The sequence below is a fragment of the Mus caroli genome, unplaced genomic scaffold (genome assembly GCF_978045245.1).
Source record: "Mus caroli unplaced genomic scaffold, Mus_caroli_1 scaffold_5, whole genome shotgun sequence".
NCBI lineage: Eukaryota > Metazoa > Chordata > Mammalia > Rodentia > Muridae > Mus > Mus caroli.
The window spans coordinates 121,920,680-121,936,077 of NW_028227260.1; the positions used below are offsets into that span (position 1 = coordinate 121,920,680).

General features: G+C 34.1%; 1 protein-coding gene across 2 annotated transcripts in view; it reads left to right on the forward strand.

Moving 5' to 3' along the window:
* Window positions 1-15,183, forward strand: part of Stag2 (STAG2 cohesin complex component) — a 130,810-nt gene extending 115,627 nt beyond the window's left edge. Inside the window, exons 29-34 of one of the 2 annotated variants that reach the window (XM_029473466.2) lie at window positions 836-1,059; window positions 4,231-4,420; window positions 4,511-4,621; window positions 7,531-7,657; window positions 9,356-9,433; window positions 13,260-15,183. In XM_029473466.2, the coding sequence (XP_029329326.2) occupies window positions 836-1,059; window positions 4,231-4,420; window positions 4,511-4,621; window positions 7,531-7,657; window positions 9,356-9,433; window positions 13,260-13,283 (754 nt within the window). In that variant the 3' untranslated portion in view covers window positions 13,284-15,183. The remainder of the gene's footprint in view (window positions 1-835; window positions 1,060-4,230; window positions 4,421-4,510; window positions 4,622-7,530; window positions 7,658-9,355; window positions 9,434-13,259) is intronic. The other variant, XM_029473471.2, reaches the window with a different exon arrangement.
* The last annotated feature ends 215 nt before the right edge of the window (window positions 15,184-15,398 follow it).

Here is a 15,398-nt window from a genome sequence, read left to right on the forward strand (position 1 = left end):
TATTGAACAGTTCCCACAAAGCAGTATGGTTTTTAAAACTGAATTTTCTTATGTTGATAAGTCTAAGTTGATTGGAATTATTTATTGTAGTTACTATAAATATTTGAATTGTACAGTATATTTAGTTGACATTAACTTTTAGTGTTATACCCTGGGATCCAAATCATGATAGTACTGCCATTTTTATGATTGTGGGTGCATTAGTTTATCTTATGTCTATATTTCTTCATCTAAAATGGAGATGTAAGTTTAGTTAAAATATCTTGAAAAATGCTTAGCACACAGTAATCATGTGACTGTTAGTTACATTTTTTTAGAAGATTTATTTTATTTTTTTATTTTATGTATGTGAGTTCATTGTCACTGTCTTCAGACACACCAGAAGAGGGCATTGGATCTCATTACAGATGGCTGTGAGCCACCATGTAGTTGCTGGGAATTGAACTCAGGACCTGGAAGAGCAGTCAGTGCTCTTAGCCGCTGAGCCGTCTCTCTAGCCCTACATTTTTCTCTCCAACCCCATTAGTTACATTTTGATGAATGTTTTATTAAAAACAAAACCAAGTGTAGATACATATTTTTCACCAAGCTGAAGTTTTGTACTTAGGGAACTTATATACCTATTGTTAGTACCAAGGACATAGCAGATGATCAACAAATATTAGGCTAGAATACTCTTGGTCATTTTATTCAATGTGAGTTTGAGTAGACATTTTCTTTTCATTTTGCCGCTGAGACTGAGAATAAATAGTGCAGTATTAGGATCACGTTCTTGCAATGATGTTTGAATAGCAGCTCTGTGCATCAAAGCTAATGTTTTCTACTTCTTTTTAAGGTATGTTTATTTGGAAAAGTTCATGACCTTTCAGATGTCACTCCGAAGAGAAGATGTATGGCTTCCTCTGATGTCTTACCGAAATTCTTTGCTAGCTGGTGGTGATGATGATACTATGTCAGTCATTAGTGGAATGAGCAGTCGGGGATCAACTGTACGGAGTAAAAAATCAAAACCATCTACAGGAAAACGGAAAGTGGTTGAAGGCATGCAACTAGCACTCCGTAAGGAAGCAATTAATTTATTCTTACTGTTGACCAACTGAATTGTCAGAATCACCTCATTTGTCATGAGACGTGATACTCAATAGTAGCTTACACAACTTGTCAGTTATGCATATATACACTGTTCTAAGCATTTTACATGCATGACAGTTCTGTCAACTCTTTAAAGTACATTTTTCCTTTTCACATGAAAAACAGTATAGACAGATTGTTACTTTTTTAAATCATCATTCTGGGGCTTAGCAGTTAAGAGCACTGACTTTTCTTCCAGAGGTTCTGTGTTCAATTCCATGCAAATACATGGTGGCTCATAACCATCTATAATGTGATCTGATACCCTCTTCTGGCATGCAGGTGTACATGCAGATACAGCACTCACATTTATAAAATAAATATATCCCTATTCTTTACTGTATGCATATGAAAATTGCTCCAATATGATATCAGATCATTTTGTTACAGCAAAATATTTTTTAAAAGCTGTAATGTAACCTGAATTTCATTCAGGAATAACGAACTAATTGTGAAGTACAAAACAGAAATTAAAAGTGGTTTTTCTCATAGGTACAATTGCATTATGTTTTGTGGTATTGGACTCCTAGTATCCCAAAAGTGGTTCTGTATGGGCCTAGGGAATTTTTTCATTTTCTCAGTAGCTCTTAAATAACTTAGTACAGTTGTCAAGATCTTTGGCAATTATCATTGCTGCAGAGCAATTGTCTTAAGACTTATAGCATGGAATGACTATGGCATCTAACATAGAAAGTCAAATGGGGCTAATAAGATGGCTCAGCGGTTAAGAGCACTGACGCCTCTTCTGAAGGTCCTCCTGAGTTCAAATCCCAGCAACCACATGGTGGCTCACAGCCATCTGTAATGAGATCTGATGCCCTCTTCTAGAGTGTCTGAAGACAGCTACAGTGTACTTACATATAATCAATCAATCAATCAATCAATCTTTAAAAAACCAAAGAAAGTAATAAATGCTGGTTGCTGCATTTGTATGGAAGCGACTTCACTTACATATCTGACGTCACCTGGACTGTCTCTCAGAACCCTTTTATAATGTCTACAGATGAGCATGTCACTAAGCTCCATGAGTTATTACTCTAAAGGACAGGATGTGGAAGCTACCTGTGGGAGGCCTCATATATCCCAAGCTGGCCTTGAACTTAGGAATCTCCTGCACACTTTTCTGCGAGAAGGGACTAGGGAAGTGTAACCATGCTTAGCTCAGCTCTCTGCATCTTCCTGTAAAGAGGATCAGTGGATCTGTGATTTCGCTTTTACATTGCCGCATAATTTATCAACCTTCATTAATCAAGTATGTAGTCCTAACACTTGATTGCTGTGTAGTTTCAGCATCTTTTGTCTAATCATAACCTTTAATGTATTGAGCTTTAGACTTGGTTATAAAGTCCCAGTATCACTGTAAGTGAGCAAAGAATTCTAAATGGGATGTGGTGGTTTATAAAGAAGTATAAGACATAAGGATGTTTCTTGAATATGATTGCAAATCTTAAAAATCTTTTCTTTAAAATTTTTGCTGAGTCACCAATTCATTCCTTTATATTATTAGCAATACTTTATATATTTATATATCTTATAAATAGATTATTAAATTAGAATTTTTATAGGAAATATAAGTGGTCTTTTTAGATACTTGGATTAGAGTTATATAAATTGCCATTAGTAAATTAATGTAATGAAAGATAAATGCCAGGTGCCAGAGTCATAAAAATGACTCTGAACATGTGCAGTGTATGTCTAAGGCCTGGATCACGTGGGTAGTAGCACATTTACCCTCAAAAGTTGTCTTTAAAACTCTGTGCATATACAGTACATACACACACAGTCTTGTAAAACGTAGCTCTCCTGGCTGCAGAGATGGCTCAGTGCTTAAGAGCACTGACTGCTCTTCCAAAGGACCCGAGTTCAATTCCCAGCAACCACATGGTGCCTCACAACTATCTGCAATGGGATCTGATGCCATCTTCTGTTGTGTCTGAAGACAGAGACTATGTAGATGTACATTAAATAAATAATTCTTCTTAAAAATTGCTTTCCTTCAAATTCATAGCAACTAATTTTACATAACTATTAAGTTAGTGGCACTGACATAAGAATTTGTCATTGGTAATGATGGAGCCATCATGTATGTTTGATGGGGTAGATTCTACAGGTGTGACTTTAATAATACACTTCTTAATGTACATATTTTTACATTAGGGTCTTAGGACCAGCTTGCTTGGTCACATCCTATAGGCTAAAAACCACCCTTCCTACTAATTCCTTTCCTATTACTGAGTTGGATTTCTCTGAGCAACATACTTACTTTCCTATCTGGCCTGTTGCTCATTAGCATTCCTCCATCTCTACTACTACCACATTGACTAAAACATGTAACTCACCAAATGGCTTCCCTTTCTTTAAACTGTTAGCAAGTTTGTCATCTTAGTCTAGATCACAATATGTTCTACATATTAGTTCTTTGTTTGTTTGCATTGACTTTTAAGACAAAATCTCCCTGTGTACTCCAAGCTGGCTTTCAACTTCTTTTCCCACCTCATTCCAAGAGCTGCAGCCTAATTACCATGTAAATGGGTGCATACTGAATCCTGCTTCTTTATCCAGTCTTTTCCTAGTCTTGTAATCTTCACATTCTTTTTTGGTTTTCTGAGACAGAATTTCTTTGTGTAGCCCTGGCTGTCCTGGAACTCCCTATGTGATCAGGGTGGCTTCGAACTCAGAAATCTGCCTGACTCTGCCTCCCAAGTGCTGGGATCAAAGGCGTGAGCCACCACTGCCCAGAAATCTTCACATTCTTATAGAAGCAAGCTAATAATTTGAACCATAAAAAATTGGCATTTTGGTATTCAGATATCAATAGGTTAACATGATTTGGTCATTGCTGTTTCATGTGTCGGTGCTCTTGTGATCTGCACAGAGAATCTTTTCTAGTGCAGATGCTGTTTCTGGGTAGCTGTCACTCACTACTCCCATGCCCTCTGTATTCCTTTGTCCTAGCACCACACTGTTCCTACAAACAGAATGGACGGCCAGTGTGGGACCTGGTGGTTTCCACCGTTAATGTATGGAAAGCAACCAGAGGTTTGCTATTTTAAATGTAGTAGACTCTGGGTAAGGTACCAGTGTAATTTTCTCTTTCAGCTGAAGAAAGCAGTAGCAGTGACAGTATGTGGTTGAGCAGAGAGCAAACACTGCACACCCCTGTCATGATGCAGACACCACAGCTCACCTCCACTATTATGAGAGAACCGAAAAGGTTACGGCCTGAAGATAGCTTCATGAGTGTCTATCCGATGCAGGCAGAACACCATCAAACACCTCTGGATTATAAGTAAGTACATTTGATCATTTTCTATACTAGAACTTTATCAATTACATAGAAAAAAGTTAAGTTAAAAGAAGAATAAAATTCTCCTTGAAGCACGCAGGTAACATGGATGTTAGCTCAAAGACAACAAGAGGAAGCAAGGCAACAGCAGGAGAGAGCAGCAATGAGCTATGTTAAACTGCGAACTAATCTTCAGCATGCCATGTAAGTGAGAGTGCCTTATTGTCTGAGTCTAGGAAGTTCACTAATTCATTTAACATACCTTAATGTGTGCCGGATCTACAATTTCAGCAAACTCTCGAGAGTAACTAAGCTGAAATAATCAAGGAACGAGATTTTGGTCTTTCCAACAGAAAAATAAAATGTTTTAAGTCAAATATTAACTAGTTAGCCAAAGGACCAATCACTTTTAATTTGATCTGTTGGAAAAGTATAAATATGAATCCTTGTTTATTTTGGTACACAGAATTAAAAATACATTTGTGTTACATCTTAATTATATTCCCACCTTAGTTCAGGTCCTCATCTTTCACCTGAACTATCGTAATTAGCTTTCTAACTGGTTTTCTTCCCTCACAACCCCCATTTATCTGCTCACCAAACCTCTCCCTTCACACTTTCCACCACTCCATCATTCACACTACCATCAAGAATTATAATTTTAGAATAAAAATCTTACCATGTAACTTTCTTACTTAGAACTTTTCCATGGCTCACCATTGCCTGCTGGATAAAGTTCAGTTTCTTTACTTAGTTCATGGCATGCAAGATCTTTCAAAATATGCCCCCTGACTCCATTTTAGTAAATCTCGTTTCATTACCTGAATACTAGTAAATCCATGGTGAAAACAGGCTCAAGTGTCACCGTAAGTGAAAGTGTAATCTTCTGTGATTCTATAACCCTGTATATTTGCATTTCTTACAGTGTTTGCCATACTGTATTGTAATTATTTGTGTATTCCAGTTTTGTTCATTTCTCTAGACTGTGAGCTCCTCACGGGCAAGGATCTCATTGTTAAGAGCTTGATACATAGAAAGCACTCAAGCAAATGTTCATGGAATGAGGAAATGTTCAGTGCTGAAAAATTGTTCTTACTTTGTTTTTACTGGATTCTGTATGGGAACTTGATAAATATTTCAGAAATCCTAATTAGCTGTGACTCTAAATGAAATTGCTGACAAGTAGACTTGAAATCATGCCTTATACACATGGCAAAATGTTATTTTAATTATTTTAAGTTTGAAAGCATTGTAACAATGTATTTTTTAAACCTTGGGATAGTGATTGTTACCTCTCTTAAAATTTATATTTTGTTTTACATTGTTGACTTTAAATAAGAACTCACATTTTTCTTAAATGATCATTCACCTCATGAATGGTGGCATATAAATATTCACACTAGTCCTCTCTGTAGTGGTGTTAAGAAACTTTATTCACTAAGTATGTGCCGTTACAGCTTGTCTCCTGTGGTCGCCTATACCAGTACTTGGCTTTATCTTGTTTCTCTTGCCAGATTTTCCTTATTTTGCATTTTATTTCACGCTTGACCTACAGCCAATTTCTTAGCTTCCAGTTAAACGCCATCCAAATAGTTCCAAATTTTACCATATAATTATTTGGTTTATATTTGACTTCTTAAAACTTGATTCCGGTGTTGAAGATCTTTGATGTCTAGAATGTCTCATTATTCAGTACTGTTTTCATTTTTCTTATTGTTTGCAATTTGGATTGGTTCTTGATTATGCACAGTCTCCTCCAGACAACTAAAAAGGATTGCCTGAGATAAACAACTATCACCAGAGGACTCTTTTGGTAGTTATACCATAAATGGTTGATTGCCTGAAACTTTAAAATGCTTTTGCTTTATCAATCTTCTTTCATTAATGATACCTACCCTGTACTAAAATAACTTATGAACTATATTTTCTTCCATAGTTTATATCACATATGCCATCAGTGTAATGTAAAGGAATTACAGAATGGGTTTCTGGTTTTTGATTATATGATCTTCAGAACACACAGATTGCCTTTACTTTTATTTCCACAAAAATGTAATAAAATTGTCTTTTATTATTCAGAACTATTATGCCTGGCATTATCATATCTGTTCAGAATCCTGGATCAGATATTGTGATCTACCATAGTATTGTATACATTGAAAATATTTAATTAAATAACTTAGATTTTGGTGAGTTGTTTTGGGGATCTATGGGATCTTTGCAAAAGAAAAGACGGTAATGTCAGCCAAACTGGAAAGCAAGAAGTCACATGCAAATCACCTTTGGGCTGCCTACTTTATGCTGATCTGGGCTAATTTGTGAACTTAGTTTATTTTCCTTGTGATTATGTGAAAAAAACACGGCTTTGACCTTGATGTTATTTTTCACTTTTATATAGTTTTGTGGCTTTGAGTTTCAGCTTTTAAGCACTAAGTGTTAATTTTTATATGAGGCAAAATTAATTATTTTAGTATACTCTGAGAGCATTTGATGCATGTATTGTAATATGTACCGTTTTGTCAGGTTTCTCTGTTCTCCCATAGTATATTGTAAGCTCCTTGAGGGCAAGAATAGTGTTTTCCTCACAGTTTTCATCCATAGGATACTGTAGAAGCCTGTCATGCTGTAGGTCTCTTGTGAAGGTGTGAGTGACTGTATGGCTGGTGCACACATTTGTCACTGAATGAATGGGTTACTAATGATTAACATTATCATTAGGTAAAGCCAGTATATATGCATTCAGAAAATGTCATTTCTTTGGTCTGTTTATGTTTATTAATTTGTACCCTGCCTACTTTCAAAAAAGGATTTGAGGTATCTGCTGTGTTCACATGTGGAAATTTGTTGTTGATCATTGTATATGGCATATCAGAATTATCAAACTAAATGTATCTAAGTAATATAGAATAAACATAAATCTTTAGCATTTTAAAACAAGTGAACATTGGGATTTTGAACACCATCGATGACATGATCAGTGCCTAATCATTCTCCCTGACCTTTAATTCCATCATTTTCCATTATACTCGAATATACAAAGCTACATACTTGCTGCCTGTATATTAATAGTCATGCCTTGGTTCAGATCTTTACCTTGTTTTATATTTCTCTAGTCGGCGTGGTACAAGCCTAATGGAAGATGATGAAGAGCCAATTGTTGAAGATGTTATGATGTCCTCAGAAGGAAGGATTGAGGATCTTAATGAGGGAATGGACTTTGACACCATGGATATAGACTTGGTAAGAAACATCCAGAAGTAATATTTTTTTCCTGTCTAAATTCTTTGAAAATAAAGTTTATATTTCTTAGAGAAAGGTTTTTTTTTTTTTTTTTTTTTAAACAAGTCATTTTAAAATCATTTTCAGGGATTTAAGTATACAAGAAGGGATTTTGGCATGTTTTGTCGAAGATGCTAGATCTTAGTTTGATGCTTCTGTATCACATAAGGAAAAAGATTATTTTTATATCCAACATATCTCTCTCCATTATATCTCTCACTCTCACTCTATTCTGGGTCAGTCACATGCCAAAGTATGTAGTTGAAGATTAAACTTAAGAGAAAGTTTAGGAAAGCTTGTAAAATGCTGATTACAAGTCCAAGGCATAGGAATATTGATTACATTCTTTTTTATAAAGAAAGGTAAACCGTCCGAATACACTGTAGTGAAACAGACTGAGCTTTAAATTGTCTCAGCTGGGCTGCTGGCTCATATTTTTAATCCTAGCACTTAAGAGGCAAAGGCCAGTGGAGGATCTGAGTTCAAGGCCACCTTGATTTACAGAGCAAATTCCAAGATAGCCAAGGCTACACAGAGCAACCCTGTCTCAAAAACAAACAAACAAACAAACAAACAAAAAAATATGTCTCAAGGTCTTGAGGCATATTATTAACTGATTGCAAGGTTGTGCAAAAATACAGTTTCTGAAGGCAAGAATTTTTTTTGCAATAATAAAAATTGTACATTTACATTTTAGTTTAATTTAGTAATATATAAAATTATGAAGAACTTTATCTTACTTAGACTATAAAAATCAAATAATAGTCAATATTTATATTCTCAAGTTTTTAAAAGTTGAGTATATTAAGTATCACATTAGTTTCTAAATTTTCATTGTCAAATATAGTTTTTTACATTATTGATAGAAACCTTTTCTTGAGGCAGTCTTTCATGTTGGATGTAAAGTAAAATTACTTGAATCTTGACAAGGTAAATATATAAAATATTTTTTCTTTGTTTTGTTTTGAAACAAGGTTTCTCTGTGTAGCCTTGCCTGGCCTTAAACTCAGAGGTCCATATGCCTCTGCCTCCAAAGTGCTGGGACTAAAGGTGTGTGTCCCCCAACCCCAACCAGCTTAGGGTTTTTTTTTTTTTTAATTTATTTATCATTAGGATTCATGCAGTATGCTCATACATATTTCATTTTAGCAACAATCTAATAGATTGAGATAATAGAAGATATTAAAGCTTAAAAACTCATCCAAGGAGAAGTCTTAAAATTGGTAAAGGTGAGCTTATAACAGGCCAAGTCCCTGTGGCTTTGGTATTTAGTGTACTGCTGGGTATTCTTGAAGGAAGAGCTCTATCTCTTCAGAGTCACGTCATAAGATGTCCTGCGAGAAAAATGATATTAGAAGATTGAGGTTTTTTAAAGTAAAGTGAAAAGTCTGTTTCTGTTTTACTACCTCTTCTACTAATGAATTTGTGTGTGTGTGTGTGTGTGTGTGTGTGTGTGTGTGTGTGTGTGTGTGTGCGTGCTTAAAAGCATTCTGTTTTGGGGGGAAGATGGGATGTTGGCAAGCAATGTTTGAAGTATTTTCAGGTATACTTGAGAAAATCACATAGACTTCTCAGAGAACTAATAACATTTGTATGAATATTTTTATTTACTAGCTGGTTTATGATTATCAAAAATCAACTTTCTCTCTTTTTTCTTAGCCACCATCAAAGAATAGAAGAGAGAGAACAGAACTGAAGCCTGATTTCTTTGATCCAGCTTCAATTATGGATGAATCAGTAGGTTTAATTTAAATATGCCCCAGGAATTTTAAATCAAAACTTTAGGCAATGACCTGATGCAGTAGTAATAGAAGGTTAAAAGTACTTTGAAATTCTTGACCAACTGGAATTTGAATGTTAAGCATTTCCTGTAGGTTTGGGTTGTCTGTTGAGGGATTTCAAATGAGGGAATGGCAAGAATCCTCTGGCATTTCTAGACAGGCAGAATAAATAGGGGAATAAATAATATGAAGCAACGGTAGAAACTGAAAACAACCGAGAATAGTAACACTAGTAACTGCTGCACTTTGGAAGTTGAGAGAGGGTCATGAGATGAGGCCAACTTTGACCACAGTCTCACAATCGAAAAAGAAATACCTCAAGGGTTTAATAATGAAGCGTGAGATGGAGAGATTTTTTTTTCTGACCTCTCCAGATAGCTATTTTATTCTATTTCTTCATACACACTTTCATTGTGATAATGACCACACTGGTATAGTGAGATAGATTGTCATATGTCCTTGTCCTTGATAAGCTTCAGTCCTTGAAGCACTGGTGATTTTATTTGAGTTCTGCCTAACATTATAATTATTTTATTTAGTTAATAATTGCATATTTTCCCATCTCATTTTCTGTGTAAACCCACTCACACTGCTTCCTCCCTATACCTAACTTGGGTAATTACTGCTCTATGTTCTGGGTAATGGCATCTTCTACTTACCCATTTCCTTGCCCTTTAGACAGCTCTAGGAAATGTTTTGACAAACCATATCATATAATACATTAATAACTGTTTATATAACATGAAAGCTTTACAGAGAATCTATTCACAGAACATCTAATTTATCTAGTGTGTGGTGCTAGGAATTGAAGATGGCTCTCATACAAACTAAGTCTTATCACAGAGCTATGTTGTAGCCCTTTGGGAGAGGTCCTTTTAAATTCATTCGTTTTCAATTTCTAATATGCAGTTGAGTCATCCAGAGATCTTTTAAAAATACCATACTTTTGAGTACATGGCTGGATTGCAAGAGGCAACCTAACCTACCCATAATTCTAAAGTTTAATTGTGTATTTAATTATGTGGTATTTAAATGTATTTAAAAGCATTAGAGCATTAATTTGATCACCGATACTGCCATATCTACTTAACTAAAACTTAAATAAGATCTTATTTGTTTGAGATGTGATTAGGAAGGTAAAATGAGAAACTATTGTTAAAATGTGGCAGCTAGAGCTTTCCATATTTTTAATGCATTTATCTAGTGCCATGACCTTAAATATTTGTTTTCTTCATGGCAAAATGACATTTGTCAGAGTCCTAAAAATAATGAAACACCTATAGAAACTGTTTCTCATGTAGAGAAAACATTAGCTTGATGATGTAAAAAGAAATAGATACCCTGTATTTATTACCACAACTTTATCACATCCTAATATATATTGGATATTGGGAGTAATTGACAGCCTTTTTGATTTGCTAATGTTTAAGATGCCTGTGCTAATAAAATAAGGAAATGAGCACATATTTATATATATATATATGTAATTTTATAGTATTACCACATGATGGCAGCAGTCACATAACTGAGTACTCAGTAATCTTTAATGATTTGGGTACCTTTAGAAGTCTTGGACTGTTAATTTTAAATTTCCATGACTTTCAAAAATATATATGTATTTCATAGTGTATCAAACATAAGAAACAGGATTAATAGAAGATATTGAATGCAAAAAATGTTGTCTTATAATAAAAACATATAATTAAATTATGATAAATTTGTCATAAACTATGATAAATTTGTCATCAAAATAGTAAAACTAGAATTTGAATCCCTAATGCCAGGTTCTCAGATTCTCTAATTCAAATTGAAGTAACTCAAAGCACTTAATATAGATGCATCCGGCTACCACTAAACAATTCCTATCTTTTAGGTTATGCTTTTTACATTTTCTAGGAATGGTAGTATATGAATTATGAACATATGTTTTTGGAGTTGTATACACATAGGGTTCTATTTTTAATAGTATAGTAAGTTTCACACCTAGAAACAACTGGTTTATCTCCTACGATATGGTCATTTCCTGTTGGTATTTCTATATGTTAGTATTTTTAAATACATGTTTGAGTGTTTATTAATGCTGACATCAAAAATAGGTCTAATGTGTTAACTAAGAAAACATTGGCATTAGTGTCACTTCAACTAGTGTCCCTTCAACATTGGCATTGGTGTCACTTCATTTTCACTTCAATTTCTCCAACTAGAGTTATCTGCAGCATAAAATTAGAAAAGTGCTTGGTGTACCACAGCTAATTTAATACTCAATGGGGAAGCTGGTTATAAGCCACTGTGTACAAAACAAATGAATGTCAGCTATTCAGGTGCTTCCTGATTAAGCACTATGTTTGAAAAATACCTGAGAGCATCTTAGTAGCATCCTCTACATTCAGAATTGACTAGTGTACTTGGTGAGCTGGCTCAGTGGTTAAGAGCACTTGCTGTTCTTCCAGAGCACTTCGGTTTCATTCCCAGCTCACTTGTAGTAGCCAATAACTGCATGTAACTCTAATTCCAGGGAACTTGACACCTTCCTTTGGTCTCCACAGACATAGCATTCATGTGATGTACATAGATACGTGCAGGCAAGATACTTAGACAAATATATTACCTTTTCATTAGTATTGGAACCCTACTTATTCAAGGTTATAAAGTATTTTGACTTGAAGAAACCTATAAACCTCATCTAGGCCACTTTAATGGAAACATAATAACTCCCCAACTCTGGACTCTTAACAGAGAAGCCAGTGGGACAAGGGATGAGAAGTGCAGGAGCTGTCATGATTGGAGAATGGGCGACTCCTTTTTGTTTCTGTTCCTGGAGAGTCCAAGCACCTTACTTGATAATTCACTACAATAGTACACAAATTTTACTTGTCATCCTTCAGATGACAACAATTCATGACCTTCTGACTTCTGTTGAAGGGAGAAGTTTGAGCCTTAGTGATCTCAGTCTGTTTCTTCTGGCTTTGCTAACCAGTCTTGCTCATTGTACAGTAAATGAGCCTAAAGTTTTGCTTAACTGCTCTAATAAGGGCTAGAATTTTAAATGAAACATTTAACATAATATATACAGACAAAGTTATGTGCTGCTTGAGTGAAAAAGGTAGAGCCATTTTGTTTTAGTGACAAGTTGTTATCAGATTTGCCAAGCAATCCTTTTCTAACTAGAATGTACAAGCAAAGCAACAGAATGACTCACGTTACTCAAAGTTCACCTTAGGTGCTTCTTAAAATATACACTTCTGTTCATTAACTGAGATCAAATTGTCTAGAGAAAGCTTTTTATTTTTTTATGTAGCTGCATTGTTCTTGAATTTTCAGTTTATTTACTTATTTGGTTGGTTGGTTGGGTTTTCATGTTCACATAGATGCTTATTTAAAAAACCACCCACTCAAAGGTACAAATGGCTAAGATCATGAGACTTTCTTAAATTCTTTCCATTGAACCAATTCTGGAAGGATATACTGGGAACTACATTTGTTGTTTATTCAACAAATATTCAGCTCAGTCTTTAGGGGGAATATATGTATGTATGTGTATATGTGTATATGCCAGAGTCCCTACTTTTAGTTATGTTTGTGAGTTCATTGATATCTTAATGAATACTGCTGTTATTTTATTATGGATTAATGATCATTTTACTTTTGTATTTATATGTTTGAAGAGATGTTTTCACAATAGTTTTATTAATATTTTAGCATAACAGTGATAAAGTATATTTATAGATTTTTATTAAGAAATGTGAATGACTAACGAGATTTTTTTTTCCCTCTCTCATTAGGTTCTTGGGGTGTCAATGTTTTAATACCAGTACACATTTAAATCTGTGGTGAAGTCATTTTCTAAGTGGAAGAGGAAATTTTAAAATAAAGTGTGGTAGATACAGTGAAATTCTGTACAGATTTTTCTCTAAGGAGAATATAACATGCTTATGCTTACCAAGATGAAGTGCATTGAGGGGCAGTTTTGTTTGCCTGAAAAAATAAAGGACAAGTAAACAATTTGATGATAAGCTACAGTTTTTCTTAGAATGTAAATATTTTATTTATGCGCTGTTAGTTGGCTTTTAAAGGAATTATTTCATGCTTTTTTAAAAAAAAATATAACAATCTGAAGAAGTATTTGGTACAGATAAGAATCTTCTCACATTTATTTACTGGTTGTACTAAATAATGATGACCTCTGCTGGATTTCTGTTTACATCCACGAAACAAAAGTTAAGGATGGATTTATTCCCTGACCCTGAAATTGTAGGATAGAATTGTTTTTAGCATTCTAAATTTAAATGCTTAAAACATCAATCAACAAAACTTTGTTTTAAATGTTGTAATTGTGGAAAAAAGTTAAACTTATAAGCAGAACTTTTACAATTTTTTCATCTAAAATGTATTTTAAGATATTTTTAAAATCCAAGAGCTTCTGTATACTTTTCAGAAATATCCAGATGCAGTGAACTGCCAGAAGGTAACCAGTCTTGAACATGCTTATCCCATAGCAGCCCTGAAAGTTTGCTTGTCCTTTAAGATAAAACTGTAACGTTGTGATATTCCTTCCAGTAGTGCCACTGTATTTTGTCTCCAAATAAAAGAAGCTTATTGTAGTATGTTTGCAGAAAATTTAAACAAAAATTATACAGCTTATTAGAGTGTGGGAATAGGGATCTAAATTTTAAATAAAATTATATATATATATAAATTGGTGCTGATTTTATAATTGCGCAGTTTGTTTAGTTTTTTCTTACTTTTAAATTCCAACTTAAAATTATGAGGTTTCAGAAATATATTGAAAGTTTAACAATGTTTAAAAATAGAAAAGCATGACTGTTCATGCTTTAAAATGATTTTTAAATTTGTATTTTATATTGTTTTATCTATCTGTCTTTGCAAGCAGTCTTCAGGTTAAAGATACTTCTAACAGGTTACAGTACATTTCCTCTGTATGTAAATTAGATGGGATAATAGAATTCATAACCCATAATATTCTTTGAAAGCTAAGCTTTAAACTTCATTTTATGTCCTTTCACAAGTGAATTAGTTTAAAACAGAAAGTGGCCACTTGCCATTTTGACATCAACTCATTTTGCGAGGCTTAGGCAGCTAGACATCGTTTAAAACAAAATATTAACTTATATTACATGTATATCTATCTTTTGTCAGTCATCTCTCAGTTCTTGAGGTATATTGTTTTAATCATTCCATGCCTTAATATGCTTGCAATACAAGAATATCTTCAGATGTGTGAATACCAAAAGGTTTCTGGTTTTTCGAGTCAGGAAATCAACAAGCATTGGGCTGTGGTAGCCAAAAAACCATAGGTTAAATGAACGACCACAACATACATTTGTTTTATTAATTCATGGTTAACAAATAAAACCAGACTTGTCTAACATACTTTCCATCAACAAACATTGTTATGTGCAAACATATTGCATATGTTCTTTCACACAGCACTGCATTTCCTAGAACTGCTGAGAGGACTGTATATATGATTTGAAACCTAGGTTGATTTTTGTTTTCTCCTCACTCTTGAAAGGAGTATTTCTTTGTGAAAGCAGTTCTTCCAGCTTTGTTTTGAACCAGCTAAACTGTTTTCTATATTACTCTAACCTGTTGTCCTCCACATTCTATTGTCCTAATTGTACTGTTTGCTGATTTGTATTTATGTCTTGAGACAGTAACTTTTTGAATAAAAATAAACCTACCGTGTGTTGTATGCTTTATCTCTTGTAATCAAAGGGGGAGGGTGGTTCTAAATGCTTTACAAATTATATTTATTAGCATACTCTAATGTGTTTGAGTGGGATCATTTATAGAACACATCACCAGTTTATATTTTTAATAAATCACATATATTTTTAAATGTGACTAAATCCCTAGTTGGGTTGTTTAAAATAGAAGCCTGTAGCTCTTACTGTTTTCAT